General features: G+C 56.3%; 1 protein-coding gene across 1 annotated transcript in view; it reads right to left on the bottom strand.

Annotated features, from left to right (window-relative positions):
• The window catches only part of PIK3R3 (phosphoinositide-3-kinase regulatory subunit 3), a 358799-nt gene extending 356024 nt beyond the window's left edge, over positions 1 to 2775 (bottom strand). Inside the window, exons 1-2 of the mRNA XM_050961835.1 lie at positions 2444 to 2775; positions 949 to 1726 (exon numbers count right to left, since the gene is read on the bottom strand). Of these exons, the coding sequence (XP_050817792.1) occupies positions 949 to 1258 (310 nt within the window). The 5' untranslated portion in view covers positions 1259 to 1726; positions 2444 to 2775. The remainder of the gene's footprint in view (positions 1 to 948; positions 1727 to 2443) is intronic.
• Positions 2776 to 13924: the final 11149 nt, after the last annotated feature.

The following is a 13924-nucleotide window of genomic DNA, read 5'->3' as shown; positions in this document are numbered from 1 at the left end:
ACTTCCCAGAGGAAGACTGCAGCCCAAGCATCCAGAGGGCCCTGGATGACTTAATTCCCCTGGTGTCAAGGAAGCCCCAGTCTCTTCTGCCGAGGATTGGGAGACAGGACTACCTGGCAAACACCACACAACCGGGTACCCACAGTGGAGCTAGCAGCGCAATCCTGCCCCAGCTTTGGTGGGTATTCAAAGTCACCCATGATGCCAGCCAGTCGCCCAATGCCAGCTTGCTCCAGGAGCCAACCCTGCCAGAACTGGATCTCACGCAGGCCAGTGTAAATCAATCAGGAGCGATGCCACTGAGGCCAGCAGAGTCCTACCCCATAGAGAGTCAGCACGCGATCAGTATCGAGGCCTCTAACAGCCCTTGATGTGAGACCCCAGGCAGGACTCCATGCGAATGCCCCCTGGCACAGCGTGCTCCCAGCCAGCTCCCATCACTCCTGAGCCTCCACCGTGGTTAGGAACACGTGCCCGGTTGGGCTCAACCACCCAGAGCCACATGTCCAGCCAGCCCCTGCTTTCTACGTGCAAAGCCGAGCTTGGACGAGGCGTCTTGGAGGCACGTACCCCACCCCGCTCCCCTCTCCCCCTCCGGAGGCATGCTTGATGGCTTGCCAAGAAACCGCTTTCTGGGGGCAGGGGTCAGTTTTGCCCCAGAGAGCCCATGGGGTTTGGGGCCCAGCTGCCTGACCTCCCCCCACGTGGAGACCGTGGGAGCTGGCTGGACATCGCCCTGCCCCCAAAGAGGGGGGTGCGTGGGCAGGGGGTCCCCGCATTCCCTGGGAGTTGGGCTCTCAGGGCAGGGCGGCTGACCTTAGCCTGGGGCCTCGTGGGTGGCTCCCCACAACATCTGCTCTGAGGAGTTCTGAGAGGCCACTACCCGGGGGGGGGGAGCACACTCATCACACACACGCCCCCCCTCCCCCATCCCCAGCTGGTACTCACCCCACAGCTGGCTGGTGGGGGTGGGGGGCACAGGCCTGGGCCGAGCCTTGAGAGCGCTGGGCACAATCCTCACAGGGCCCAGGTACTCCACATAGGTGCCCGGGAAGTCGCCCCGCTCCTTGGTGCGCTCGTTGAAGCCGTTCAGCCACCCCTTGGGGCTCCTCTCGTCCCCCTCCTTGTAGTCTGCCGTGCCCAGCAGTCCCGCCTTGCTGACGGTGACCAGGTCCCCGGGGCACAGCGCCAGGTCCTCCTCCCGGCCCTTCTTATACTCGTAGAGCGCGCGGTACTGCAAACCGTCCGAAGAGGCCATGGCGGGAAGCTGGCAGCAAGGGGTCACTCGCACGGCGCGTGCTCTCCGCTGGGCCCAGCAGGCATTGGGAGGGGCTGAGAAAGGGCAGTGGGCTGGGATCAGAGCTGGGTTGTGAGGGGCGAAAAGAGGAGGTCAGTAGAGCTGTGCCCAGAACATCTAACTCTCCCCCCGGGCACCCGCAGAGTTGCAGCTCCGGCTGCCAGCCTCCCACTCCGGGAGTGCAGGGATCAGAGGCAGCCCTGAGAGGTCAAGAGCACGCAGCCATCAGCCCAGCCATCCGTAATAATCCCAGTGCCATCCGCCGACAGCTGTGCGCGTGGGGGAGGAGATTGCAGTCGCCCGTCTCTCCCCCAGCTCGGCTGCAATCAAATGTTTCCCGCTACGCCCGCCAGCCTGGATGCCCTCCGTCTTCCCGGATGCTGCTGCTTGGGATCCCGTCCTCTCAGTGATTGCCTGCCCGGTCCGGCCCTGCGGGAGAGAGAGAGAGAGAGACAGCATATTAATGCTTAAATCATCATCATCTCAAAGCACCAACGGAGCCCAGCTTCCCACCTAAAATGCCACACCAGGACTGTGGGAGACACAGGCGTCTTAGCACGGTCCCGTGTCCGCAGGGATGAGGCACCTCAGGCAAGAAAAGTGGGGACATGCAGCTGTAAAGGAGGAGAGACTGGGCATGGTGCCCTCTTGCCATAGGACAGTGGTTAATATGCTTCTCCCAGCACACAACACTCCTCCAGAGGGCTGCCGAAAAGCCATGCCAGAATCTGGTTAAATACGCGGAGATGGGGAATTTTTTGAAGGAGGGGGGTACATTTCAAAAATCACTTCAGGGAGACAACTGCCTGGGGAACACTCAACCCACATCAAGTCAAAACGAAGTGATTCCACGCAGCATCTGGCTACAGCCCAGGCATTTCGGAGAGAAGCCCGTCTGTGAGAGACAGTCAATCATTCGTCTCCCCTTTCCTCCGCTGCCCACCATCACCAGTGTGCACAGCTCTTAAGAGCAGGAAATAGCTAGCCACATGGAGAGAGGCGGCTTCCCCCCACCTCGAACACACACACACGCTTCCTACCTTCGCCTCTCCATGCCACAGGCATGCCTCCACCCGCGCAGCCTGCGTCCGACTGCAACAACTTACCCATGGGGCTGCAACTCCTGAAAAAGTGCATGCCTCTTACCATTCGGTGCCAGGCGTGTCCCGGCTCCGTCTGCCGCCTGCAGCTGCCCGGGGCTCCCTGCCAGCTGGGGAGAGCAGGGAACGATGTGCCTGGGAAGCTGCCAAGTCTGTGCCCACGCCCCCAGCCTTCTCTTTCTGGGGGAAGAGATTCCAAGGCAAGGTCCTTCGTGCAGTGCTCCCGCCCTCAGACCCCTTTACGCTCCTGCACTGCTGCACCGTATTTCTAGGGTGATGTCAGTAGACACACCTCCTCGCTGGCTGTGATATATAGGTCTCCTCGCTGCTGCAGCAGAAGGGAGCCAGGCGTGGGGAGGGAGCCTGGGAAGGAGAGAGGGAATGAGCCGCACGCAGAGAGAGCGAGTGTAAAAGTGAAGAGAATGTGAAAAGCAGGCGGGCAAGGCCTGGCTCAGGGTTTGAGGAGGAGCCTTGGGCCCAGTTGGAGGGTAAAAATAGACAAGGCCAAGGGAGGGGAGGGAAAGATACATCGAGGGGAGGAAGAGAGAGGGGAAAGGAGGAGAGAAAAATGACCCCGGGGTGGGAGGGGAGCTGAAGCGAAAGGAGCTGATCCAGACAGAAGGGTCAGGAACAGGTAGATGGGGAAGGGGAGAGGATTAGCTGGGGATTACTCAAATCCCGTTAGATGAATTGCTTCCCTGGGGCTGCTCTGGAAGAGCACTGGGAGCTAATCCCAGCTGGGCCAGGCTGAGCTGCAGGGTCTTCCCAGGGTTGGCCACTGCATTTCCTTGTATCTTGTCCAAGGCATTTTATTTTGTAAATCCTCTCCCCACCACACACACACGCCCAACCCTTTCGGGGCCAGTTCCTGAAAAGAAGCAGGATCTGGTTGTCTCAGCCCCCCAGTGGCAGCAACACCATAAGGCCACCGGGATCAGAAACAGAGCCAGAGGCGGGGGAACCAACCCACAACAAGATGGTTGAGTTTAGCCAGATTCTCCCGGGTCACGCCCACATGGGCTGATAGCTGGTGGGTTCTTGTGGTCACCATCTGAGAGTAGAAGTCACGGTGATCGGAGAGGTGCGGGCAGCCCACGGACCTGAACTACAGTACGCCATGCAGGGAGAGCTCGGGGAGGAGTCTGAAACCCTCCTTCAAACCTACTGAGAGGCTCCAACTGAGATCAGGGCCCCATTGTGCCAGGCACTGTCCACAGACACGGTGAGAGGCAATTCCCGCCCCTAAGAGCATACAGTGTGAACAGACGAGACCAACCAAGGGTGGCAGGGGAAACTGAGGCTCAGGGCAGGGGCGTGCCTCATGCGAGGTTTAGCGGCACAGCCACATAACAGATGCTAATCAGGTGGCTCAGTGTACGACTGGAAGGTGCTCAGATACCCCAGTAATGAGGGTGGCGTGAGAACCTATGCAGAACAGAACCCAGGCGTCCTGAGTCCCATTCAGTGCTCTGGCTGTTGGACCGTTCTCTGAGGTGTGTTACAACCAAGCAAGCGTAGGGCTGGGACTTCTGCCAAACACCAGTCATTTTATTGCCCCTCACCCCCCAAATCACCCCTCTGCCCCCCCGGTCACTTTCACCCCCCGACACTCTGGCTGCATCTACACCACAGTTTAAGCAGTGACTCCAGCCCAGGTAGGCACATACCTGCAGGAGCTGTAACCTAGAGAGGTAGGGATGTGGTGACATGAGCCTGAGCGTGGCCTAGCAGTCCTGGTACAAACCCAGCTACGTACTTGGGACGCCCACCACTGCGTCTTCATTACCATTGTTACCCATGCTAGCTAGGTTAAAGCTAATGATTGGTTAACTAAGGCACTGGTTCTTGACCGGGGCTCTGTGGCTCCCTGGAGGGCCACGAGGAGGTTTCAGGGGTCTGCCAAGGACCAGGCTTCAGCTCCAGGCGACGGGGCGTGGGAACAGAGCGCCACCTCCACCCCCTGACTCACCTCCGCGGGCCCCACCGCCTGCCTGGGTTGGGAGGGAGAAGTGGGAAACCAAGCATCGCAGCATCCCTGCAGCAGAGAGCTCTCCTCAGGCCGTCAGTAAGGGCTGCCTCACAGCCAGTGACTCCACGAGCAGGCAGCAGCTAGCCGAGGAGACACACCACTGCTCTGCCCTGCTATAGCAGCACTTCAGGGAGCAGGGCCAAATGGGAGGCAGAAATCTCGGCTGAGCACATGAGCCTGTGCAGATGCAAAAGAGGGGAGTGTGGGAAACATGCCAAGCCTCAGACATCACTCACTTTGCTTCCTAAGCAAGTTAGAGCACACGTGAAACAGGCAGGGGGAAACCGAGGCAGAGTTAAGCCCCCATTCATCAGATACCTGGGTCGTACCCCTGTGCCGTCTGTTTACATCAAGACCCTGATCAGCAAAGTACTTAAACATGCTTAACTTTAAGCGCACGCTTAACTGGGATCTAAGTATGTTCTGAAACGTGTCCTTCAGGGCTTTGCCAAATTCATGTCCTAACGCCCACTGCCTATCAGACCCTACAAATACAGGCAGGAATGCTGATGGGTCCAGTTTCAATGTTGCCATCAGTAGCGAGGGTGGGGAGAGAGGTGGAGAGAATAGCAAAGGCTGATCAGAGGTGAAGGGTCAATACTGGAGTCATAAATAATGTTAATACACCAAGACCATCCCCCTCTGCTAAGTAACCCATAAAAAGAGGAACAAGTGCTGCCAACTGCTGTGATTTTATCCCAAGTCTCATGCTAGTGGAAGTTTTCTTAAAGCCCCAGCTCCTGGACTCAGGTGATTGAAAATCTCAGCTCTCGTTTTAAAAAGTTTCTAACTTTCTCTGTTGCTGACACAAGAGCTGGACCATGTGACTCCTAATGGCTCTAACACCAGAGACTCAAACATCTATTACTCTAAAATGAAAATCCCTTGATTTTTTTAAGCCAATCCCATGATTTCAGGGGCCCGACTCACCATTTTCAACCACTTGAGGTTGGCAAAACTGGACCATACCCCCTTCACTTCTATGCTGGGTTGGATCTTTCCAGAGGCCTTGACCCCTGAGCCCTTTGGGGCAGGAAAACGGGTTGCATAGGGGAGAGGGAAGGAGCAGTGGGGTAGGTATAATTATCCATTGCTTTGGACACCCTGGGTCACAGGGCCCGAATGCACATTTTCCCAGTTACAGGGCTAGCAGCACCTCTACCCCGCTACACACCCCGGGTCTCTGGCCTTGTGTCTTTACTTCCCCCTGCAATTCTCCACCCTTAGCCCCAATCCTGTGCTATTACCCCCTGTGGATCGACCACGTTTCCCCAGCAGGTGTGGCTGGCCTTGGGACGTGTCAATTCTTCCCTTCGGGGGCTGTGACCAGCGGTGAATCCAGTGACCTGAACCACCCCACTGAAAGCAAAGCAGGAGCACAGCATAGCGAGCAGATGGCTTTTGAAACAACACCCGTCCGGCTACCTTCCCATCCCTTGGCCCAGAGCCTAGGCCGGGCTCTGCATTAACTCTCCGAGGTGTTGGGAGAGACACGTGACGTCTATGTACCCCCAAAACCCTTTGTCACAGGTTTTTGTGCAAACAGCGCCACGGACACAGCAGGCAGTGCTTGGGCAGCCCCAGAGCTGTGTAGGGGACACGCCCTAGGATTCTGGCCTGGCTCCACTCATCTAAGCAACGCCACTCCATCTAGACTGCTATTAATACCTGTGCTATGGGCACGTGCAGTGTCTGTCCTCTCTTCTGCCTTGTGCTGAGCCGGACCTTCCCCCTCGAGCAGCTGCATATGTCAAGGAAGGACAAATCCACACAGATGCCAGGAGACATTTCTTGCTTGCCCCGTCTAGTGCGTATACCTTTTTGCTGCACATTCCAGGTACCGTGCGTGGGCCATGAATTCCAGCTTTGCACCTAAGTGTCTCGGCTTGATATTCTAATGGCCCTAAAGGAAGGACAAGACGCGCTGGGCTAGGAACTTGAGTGGATGTTGCAGAGGGCTGGGAGGAGGAGGATGTATCAGATCTGCCTGCCCCTCCTATCCCCATTCCCTTCTGCAGGTTAGACGACTTTCTGCACCCCGGCCCCTGGAGCCGACGCTGCCAGACTGCTAGAATTCACATTATCATGGAAGCACCCCACCTTGGAGCGCTTTGCCTGCCCACCGCCAGCTTAGAGCTGGGCCTGGTGACGCATTTCATCTGGGTACTTATTTTCAGCAGTGCAACACAGCCCTCCAAGGAGCCGGCTTCCTCGCCGAGTTTGCCGGGAGAAATGACTCATGTTAAGCGATGTTGTTATTATAATGGGCTCCGATTCGCCAGGGCTGGTGTGATCCCATGGCAAGGGGGGAGGGAGTCCTGGGGTGTCACCAGCGAACGACTCGTTGGGTGCGCTACGTATATGGCTATATCGGAGGTTGTGCTGTGCGTCGACGTGGGAGCCTTGTTCACGTGGACTGGGTGCCTCTGTGGGTCGGAGTCTTTCACCTCACGGGCCTCAGTGGCTGACAATCACTGCCATCTGCTTGGGCTGTTTGTGGAATGAATTGGGGGGAGGGGGGTTCTTAAGTCTCATTCCTCGTGGCCATGCCATGAAAACCAACCCCACAGCTGGGCCCCACGTTGTCACCCTCAACCTAGAGGCTGAGAAGTAACTGGCCCATGGAGTCTTGGGGCCAGATCCTGAGCCAGGGCTCATGAGCAGACACACAATGGTGCCCTTTGTGTTCCCTTCAGGCGGGGGTTGCTTTGTGCCAGGCTTCTGGAAAAGGCTGTACCAAGTTGTGCCGGCGGGGATTTGCCCAAAGAGGGCATGGTATAGGGCCTGCTGCAACGAATCATAGAATCTCAGGGTTGGGAGGGACCTCAGGAGGTTCTAGTCCAACTCCCTGCTCAAAACCGGACCAACACCAACTAAATCATCACAGCCAGGGCTTTGTCAAGCTCTATTGCAACAAAGGAGTCTCCTGCTGCTTGTCTGTCTGGTTTTTATTCCTAGCCTTCTGTTAAGTTAATTAACTCTTACAATTTCCATCCTGCAGAAATATCTACAGAGCCATTCTTCCACCTTCCTGGCCTCTGACCTGCCCTCAGCATCAATAGTGGGATGAGTGTATCTGGGTCATAGGTCCTATTCCGCTAACTCTAATGGGGGTTCTTCTGTAGCTCCGCTGCGGGGGAGAGGGACTGCGTTTTGCTGCCCCTTCTGTGAAGCCCCCAGGGGCAGGCACAACAGGGACAGCTGCGGAGACCTAGCTAGGAGTGGGCTTTGCGTTTCTGTAGTGCCTCCCTTCCATGGGTCTCGAACTGCGCCCAAACCTGAATTCACCCTCGCAGCACCCTTGGGTGGCTTGACGGGTGAGAGCTCCTGGACTGTGTAATGCAGTGAGCAGTGGCTGCTGGCGTCCCCACATCCAGGCTCTACACTGGGGCAAATCCCCACAAGATACGGAAGGAAACCAGCTACAGCACCCAGGGATTCGTGTCGAATCCTGAGCTAGGTCTCTGGGCGTGGGACTCCGGCAGATCTGCTTGAAGGCAGTTTCTCTGGGCTGCGGGAAAGCAGCTGCACCTGGTGCACTCGGCCTATCAGAGCAGCCGGCTCAGGGCCTGAACTCGGGGGCATGGGAACCCTAATGAACCAGAGCCCCTTGCCCACAGCTCAAGTGTCATGAAATCAGCAGGCAGCTCTTGTGCTGTACCTGGCTATGGGAACCCAGTGCTGTCTCCGGCCCCGCAGCCTGTCTGTATGGGCATGTCCCCATGAATCCATTCAAAATGGCCGTTGTTAGCATGAGTCGTCCACGCTGTGCTCTCTCCGGGGACACTGGCTAGTTTCATTTCCTTTAGCCCATACAAGCAAAGTATGTGTCTGCTGGGACCACCTTTTCCTCCGCTGCTTCTGGATACATGGGTGGTGGACTTTGGGGTGTTGCCAGCCCCAAACAGTCAAAAATCATGAGTCAGGCCCCAGAAAATCATGAGATTGAAATTTAAAACCGCAATAAACGTAGGGGATCTTTCTCTTCGCCTTGGAGCCAGACTGGAGTCACGTTCTCAAGGTTTTCTCTGCAACCACGTGGGCTAGAAAACAGTTTTCTTTCAAATGAAAGCTGAGTCTTGTGCTACCAATTCCAGCAGCTGAGGATGATACTCCAGTGATGAGGAAAAGTATAAGGTCTGTCACAGGTCCTTACTGCTCCCTGTAAGCACTGCAGTTCTTACGTGACACCCATTGCGATAGGGCCTGAATGCATCACAATCTTTGGTCATTGTTTAACCTCCCAACATCTCCAAAGGATATGGATTATCCCCATGTTACGGAAGGGAAACTGAGGCAGAGAAAGCCGAGTGATTTGCCTAAAGTCATCCAGAGTGAAGAACTGAACCCAGATCTCCCAAGACAGAGGCTAGTGTGCTAACCACTGGGAAATCCTTCCTCTTACAGCCCTATGAGACTGATGCTCTCAAAGACTCATGGCCCAAGATATTATACTTGATGCCTGGCCATCCTAGCCCAAGCACGTGGCCTGCGGCAGAGGTCCAGATGTGACTGCATCAGCCTCTTCTCCCCTTCCTCTTTTGCATCCTCCTCGGAGAATGGTTAGGAAATCACCCAGCATGGCAGTTCCTTAGCACCCTTGAAACGTTCCTGGCAGCTTGCGCTGGTGGCACCACAGCCCTGAGGGTAACAGAAGTTGCAACGGGCAGCCTGGCCGGGGTTAATAATTGGTTGGATCCTTTCAGTGCCCCTTTGCAAAGGGGATGGCGGAGTGGGGCCGCATCGTCTTAATCACGCTGGGGGATGTTTGGCCGTGGGAAACCGGAGCAAGCTGGATTTGTGCCGGTGAGTTGCGTGAAGGATGCGGGGCGGCCCTGTAATAAATGATGAACTCTCTAAAGTTTGGACGTTTGTCCAGATGCTACAAGAAAACATGGGGCTGATTCAAGAAGAGGGAACCTGCCTGTCGGCAGGAAAGCAAACCGCCCATTGGCTGACTCTCAAGAGACAACGCAGGAGCGGAGGCCCTAGCTCCCACCCTGGGACTTGCTTGTCATGAGGGGGAGGGAGGTCCCAGCTGGTAACTTGGACTCTGGCAACCAGGGTTCAGCTCCCTACAAGACCTTGGCAACTCAGATTTTCAAAGTTATTTAGGTTCCTAGTGGGATTTCACAAAAAGCACTGACATGGGTTAGGTGCCTACCTGCCACTGATTTCCAATGGGAGTTAGGCACCTACCTGCTTAGACACTTCTGCAAACCCCACTAGGCGCCTATCTGCATTGCTAGGCTCCCAAATACCTTTGTAAATCTGGTCCTCAGCCTCTCTGGGCCTTGGGTCCCCATCTGCAAATGGGGTGAACAGCCCTTCCCTACCGCCCGGGATTGTGCGACAGGGAACACGTTCAAGATTGTCCGGTGCTCGGACCCTATGGGAACCAGGGGGAAGATAAATACCCTCGAGAGGCAGATGGTAAAGCGAAGCTAGAGTCATTCAACCAAACGATGCCCTGGGGATCACGAGCAGTGCACTGTGACTGCAGCGGGGGTTTCCATGCCTACAGTTCTCTGTACCGCCTGCTCGACAGTCTCTGTTTACTCCAAATAGAGATGGAAAGATTATTAAACATCATAGCACAGAAGTGAGCCCGAGGGTTGTTTAACCCCTGCTGCGCCGTCTATCTCTTCAGTGGCGCACTGACAACATGATTTAAACCTGAAACAGAGGGAGGAATCAGAGCGTGTCCATGAAATTACAGAAAGAATTCGAGTTAACCTATGGACTCAGTGACCAGCAGTTTTGTGCGTGTGGGCGCAGCGAGTCGGAGAAACGAGGTGATTTCACCTCCGTCTACAACACTGGTGAGACTGAACCTGGAATTCTGTGTCCAATGCGGGTGACTGCACGTTTTAAAGGTCATTGAAACCTGGAGCGGGTACAGAAAGAGCCAGAACAATTATCCAAGAGCTGGAGAAAATACCTGACAGCGAGAGACAGAAAGGGTTAATCTGTTCAGTTTATCGAAAAGCCTGAGAAGTGGCTTGATTATAGCGTCTAAGTACCTTAATGGAGAGAAAACGTTCAGGTACTAAAGGGCTCTTTCCAACAGCAGAGAAAGGCAGACAAGAGCCAGACAAATTCAAATGAGAAGCGATGCACACATTTTTTACTGCAGGGATGATTAAGCACTGGAACAAACTGCCAAGGGAAGTGGTGGATTCACCAGCTCTTGAAATCTTCAGATCAAGACAGAGTGCCTTTCTGGAAGCTCTGCATTAGCCAGACACGTGTTACCGTGCTCAATGCAAGAGCGTCAGGATGCAATTCTCTGGCTTCTGTTTATATGTAAAGTCAGAGCAGAGGATCTGATGGTCCCTCCTAGCCTTAAAAACTATGAAACTCAGACTATGTCTACACTACAGCCTAGGCCACTCGTGAGGCCCCTCGTGAGCGTGAATATTCCACCTCCGAGTGACATGAATTACATCGATATAAGAACCAGTGTGCGCAGCACCATGTTGGTGGGAGAGTTTCTCCCGCTGATGTAGCTTCTGCTGCTTGCAGAAGTGAGTTTCTTTATGCTGACGGGAGCGCTGTCTCCTGTCGGCACAGAGTAGCTTCACCAGACACGCTTCACTGGCACCGCTGGATCGGTCCACTCGCGCAGCGCGGCACGCATTGGCATGGCCTCGGAAACAGCAGGATTGGTCTAGCGCCAGCAGAACTCAGCGTGAACAGAGCAGCTGAGCACCAGGGAAGGGCCAGAATTAAAGGGCAAAAAGAGGCTGGAAAGGGCGAACTGGGTGTTTAACACCCCAGTCTGGCCTCTCACCCAAGCGACCTCGTAACTGGAACGGTGCTGGGTACCCACAGGGGAGGGATGAAAAGCTAACGAGCTGTAGGAATTCCAGCCTCCGCGTTCAAGCACTAACTATTGTCTGTGTCCCAGCCCCCTGGTGCAAATGAGTGCCAAGAGTCAGAGCCGCTCCCAAAAGCGCCCGCTGCATGGACCCAGGGCGGGAGGGGAAACCGTCACAGAGACGGGAAGAGTCTTGCCAGCAGGTCTATGGCAGAGCTGGGGCTAGCACCCAGGTCTCCTGAATCCCAACTCAGTGCCCTCTCCACTAGCCTGCCCTGCCTAGGGAGGAAAGGGGTAGATTGTAGAAGTACCCGCTTTCTAGTTAAGGCCAGCCCTGCCCCCCTCACCTAATCTACTGCGCCCCACAACCCAGATGGCTCACAGACAGCAGCAAGGAATCGCTGTGAGCCTGAACCTGCTGCATTCAGACAGCCCAGAGCCAGGGACCCATCCCCTGCCCTGAGTTAAGGCCCCTGCAGCAAGCTGGGGGCAGGACGGGCTGCCAGGAACCCCCCGCCCTCATGCTGAGATCTGTGCGTGCAAAGCCTGCCCTGGTTCACCGTGCCATAAATGTGTCACGTGGCCATCAGAATCCCAGGCAGCGCGGCTGGCCCAAACTGCCACGGCACATTAGAGAAAGTCACTGGAGCAGTGTGCTCACCGGAGCGAGGGCGGCACGTTATGTAACTAACGCTATTCCCAAGGAAACAGCCACGTGGGTTGGGTCCAGTTCCGGGGTGAAACATGCTGGCCCTTGCCGGAGCTCTGCGGGGCCCGGCCCTGCCTGGCTCCCTGTGCCGAGCTCGTTGAGAGGAAGGCTGGCCCGGGGGTTAGATCCACTAGCCCAGGACATGGCGGACCTGGGGTTAAGCCTCTCCTCAGCCACAGGCTTCCAGGGTGAGTAGGGCTACATCAGTGGTCCTCAAATTTCTCAGGGTCTGGGCTGGGGCCGGGCTGCGGCTCCGGGGGCGGGGAGGAGAGGTGAGAAGTGGATGGGGGTAAGCAGGCCGAGGCTGGGGCCACAGCTGGGGGGAAGTCTAGGGCCATGAGTGGGGCCGGGAATGGAGCTGCAGCCAGGGGCCATGGGTGGGGGGTCAGGCCGGAGCACAGCTGGGAGCAGGAGCAGGGCTGGGTGGCACCCCCTCCCCTCTCCCCCCCGGGGGCTGCCCCGAGCCCTGCCGCAGTCCCTCAGAATGTTCCTGTGCGCCCCTAGGGGGGCTCACTCCGCAGTCTGGGGACCTCTGGTCTCCACTGTCTGCCCCTTACCGTGGCGTGTAGCATACATACGCTGCACCCCCCCAAGCCTGGGTATAAACAGCAGCGTAGTGGGTGAGACCAGGCGAGCCGAGCCATGTCCGAGCCCCTAGGGACGCGCTCCATGCAGCCCAAGCACTGTCTCCCCCGGCTACACGGCTGTTTTAGCAGTGTAGTGCCCCGCTGCCTCCCCCCATCAGAGCCTTCCACTGACATGCAGTGGTTCAGTGCAGTGCGCCGGCACGTAGCTACGGGGGGCCCTGCATGCTGCCAGCGCCGGGGTGCAGCATAGCTCCAGCCTCTGTCTCTCTGGGCCTCGGGTCCCCATCTCTGCAATGGGGTAAGAGCTCGGCCCTGCCTGCCGGGGGGCGAGGATAAAGGCACTACAGGTTGTATGTGGCTCAGACACTGTGGTGATCGGCTAGGTCAGTACCTGAGATAGACAGATGGAGGATCAGGGCCTAGGTAATAATTATTTGCATCTCAGCAGCCTCTGCCCAGACACAACGAGAAGCAGTTCCTGCCTCTGTAGAGCTTAGGGGCTACGTAGCCAAGACAAAGGGTAGGGAAGGGAAACTGAGGCACACAGTGTTGGGGGTGAAGTGACTTGCCCAAGGTCACTCAGCAGATCACTGGCGGAGCCAGGAACAGCTCTCAGGTCTCCCGACTTCCAGTCCCGTGTGCTAACCACCAAATCCCACCACACTCATTGCTAAGGTGCGAGGGCCTAAACTGCAGGTCAGCGTAGTTCTACCATGCAAGCGGGACGCCCCCGAGCTAGCACTGATCTAACGAGCGCAGGTACCAAGAGCCGTCGAGCTGCAGCAGCCTGGGCTGGACAAGCCCCCCGCCAGGACCCTGGCTGTGTTCTTGAGTGGCCTGCCCGTGCTGCCACAGCATTGCTGTTGTCGTTACTGGAGCTAGTCACATCACTGCTGGCTCTCGCGTCTGCCTACAGGTGCGGCAGGCACACCTCCGCCAAGCGCCTTGGTTTATTTACAGGGACCCACGTACAGCCTTGTTCTATGACGTCTGGGGGATGCGATTAGCACAAATGCATTGAAGCGCCATTGGAGTTAAAAAAAAAAACACAACTCTATGTGGATAAAACCTATAGCATTACCTTAGACAGTGTGCGTTTCCCCGGGGGCCCTGAGTTGCTTCTCTCTAGTGACGCAGAGCAGCTTACTTCCGCCAGCCCAGCTCTGGGAGAGCAAGCCGGGGGCTGCAATGCTACCCCTCCCCAGCCACAAAACCTTCCAGTGACAAGATCCTTTATCGCTATGGATAGTACGAGAGGTTGGACGAGCCCAGCTGGGATTGCAGAGCTGGGGAGGGGAGTTTGCAGTAGGAACAGCTGGGGGAAAAAATAGCTTTGACTTTTTAACTGAGGCCCTTTGATGGAAAATCAGAGATTAAATATA

The sequence above is a fragment of the Gopherus flavomarginatus genome, chromosome 7 (genome assembly GCF_025201925.1).
Source record: "Gopherus flavomarginatus isolate rGopFla2 chromosome 7, rGopFla2.mat.asm, whole genome shotgun sequence".
Taxonomy (NCBI): domain Eukaryota; kingdom Metazoa; phylum Chordata; order Testudines; family Testudinidae; genus Gopherus; species Gopherus flavomarginatus.
Note: the sequence above shows the minus strand (reverse complement) of the source record. Positions and strands in the feature narration are given on the sequence as shown.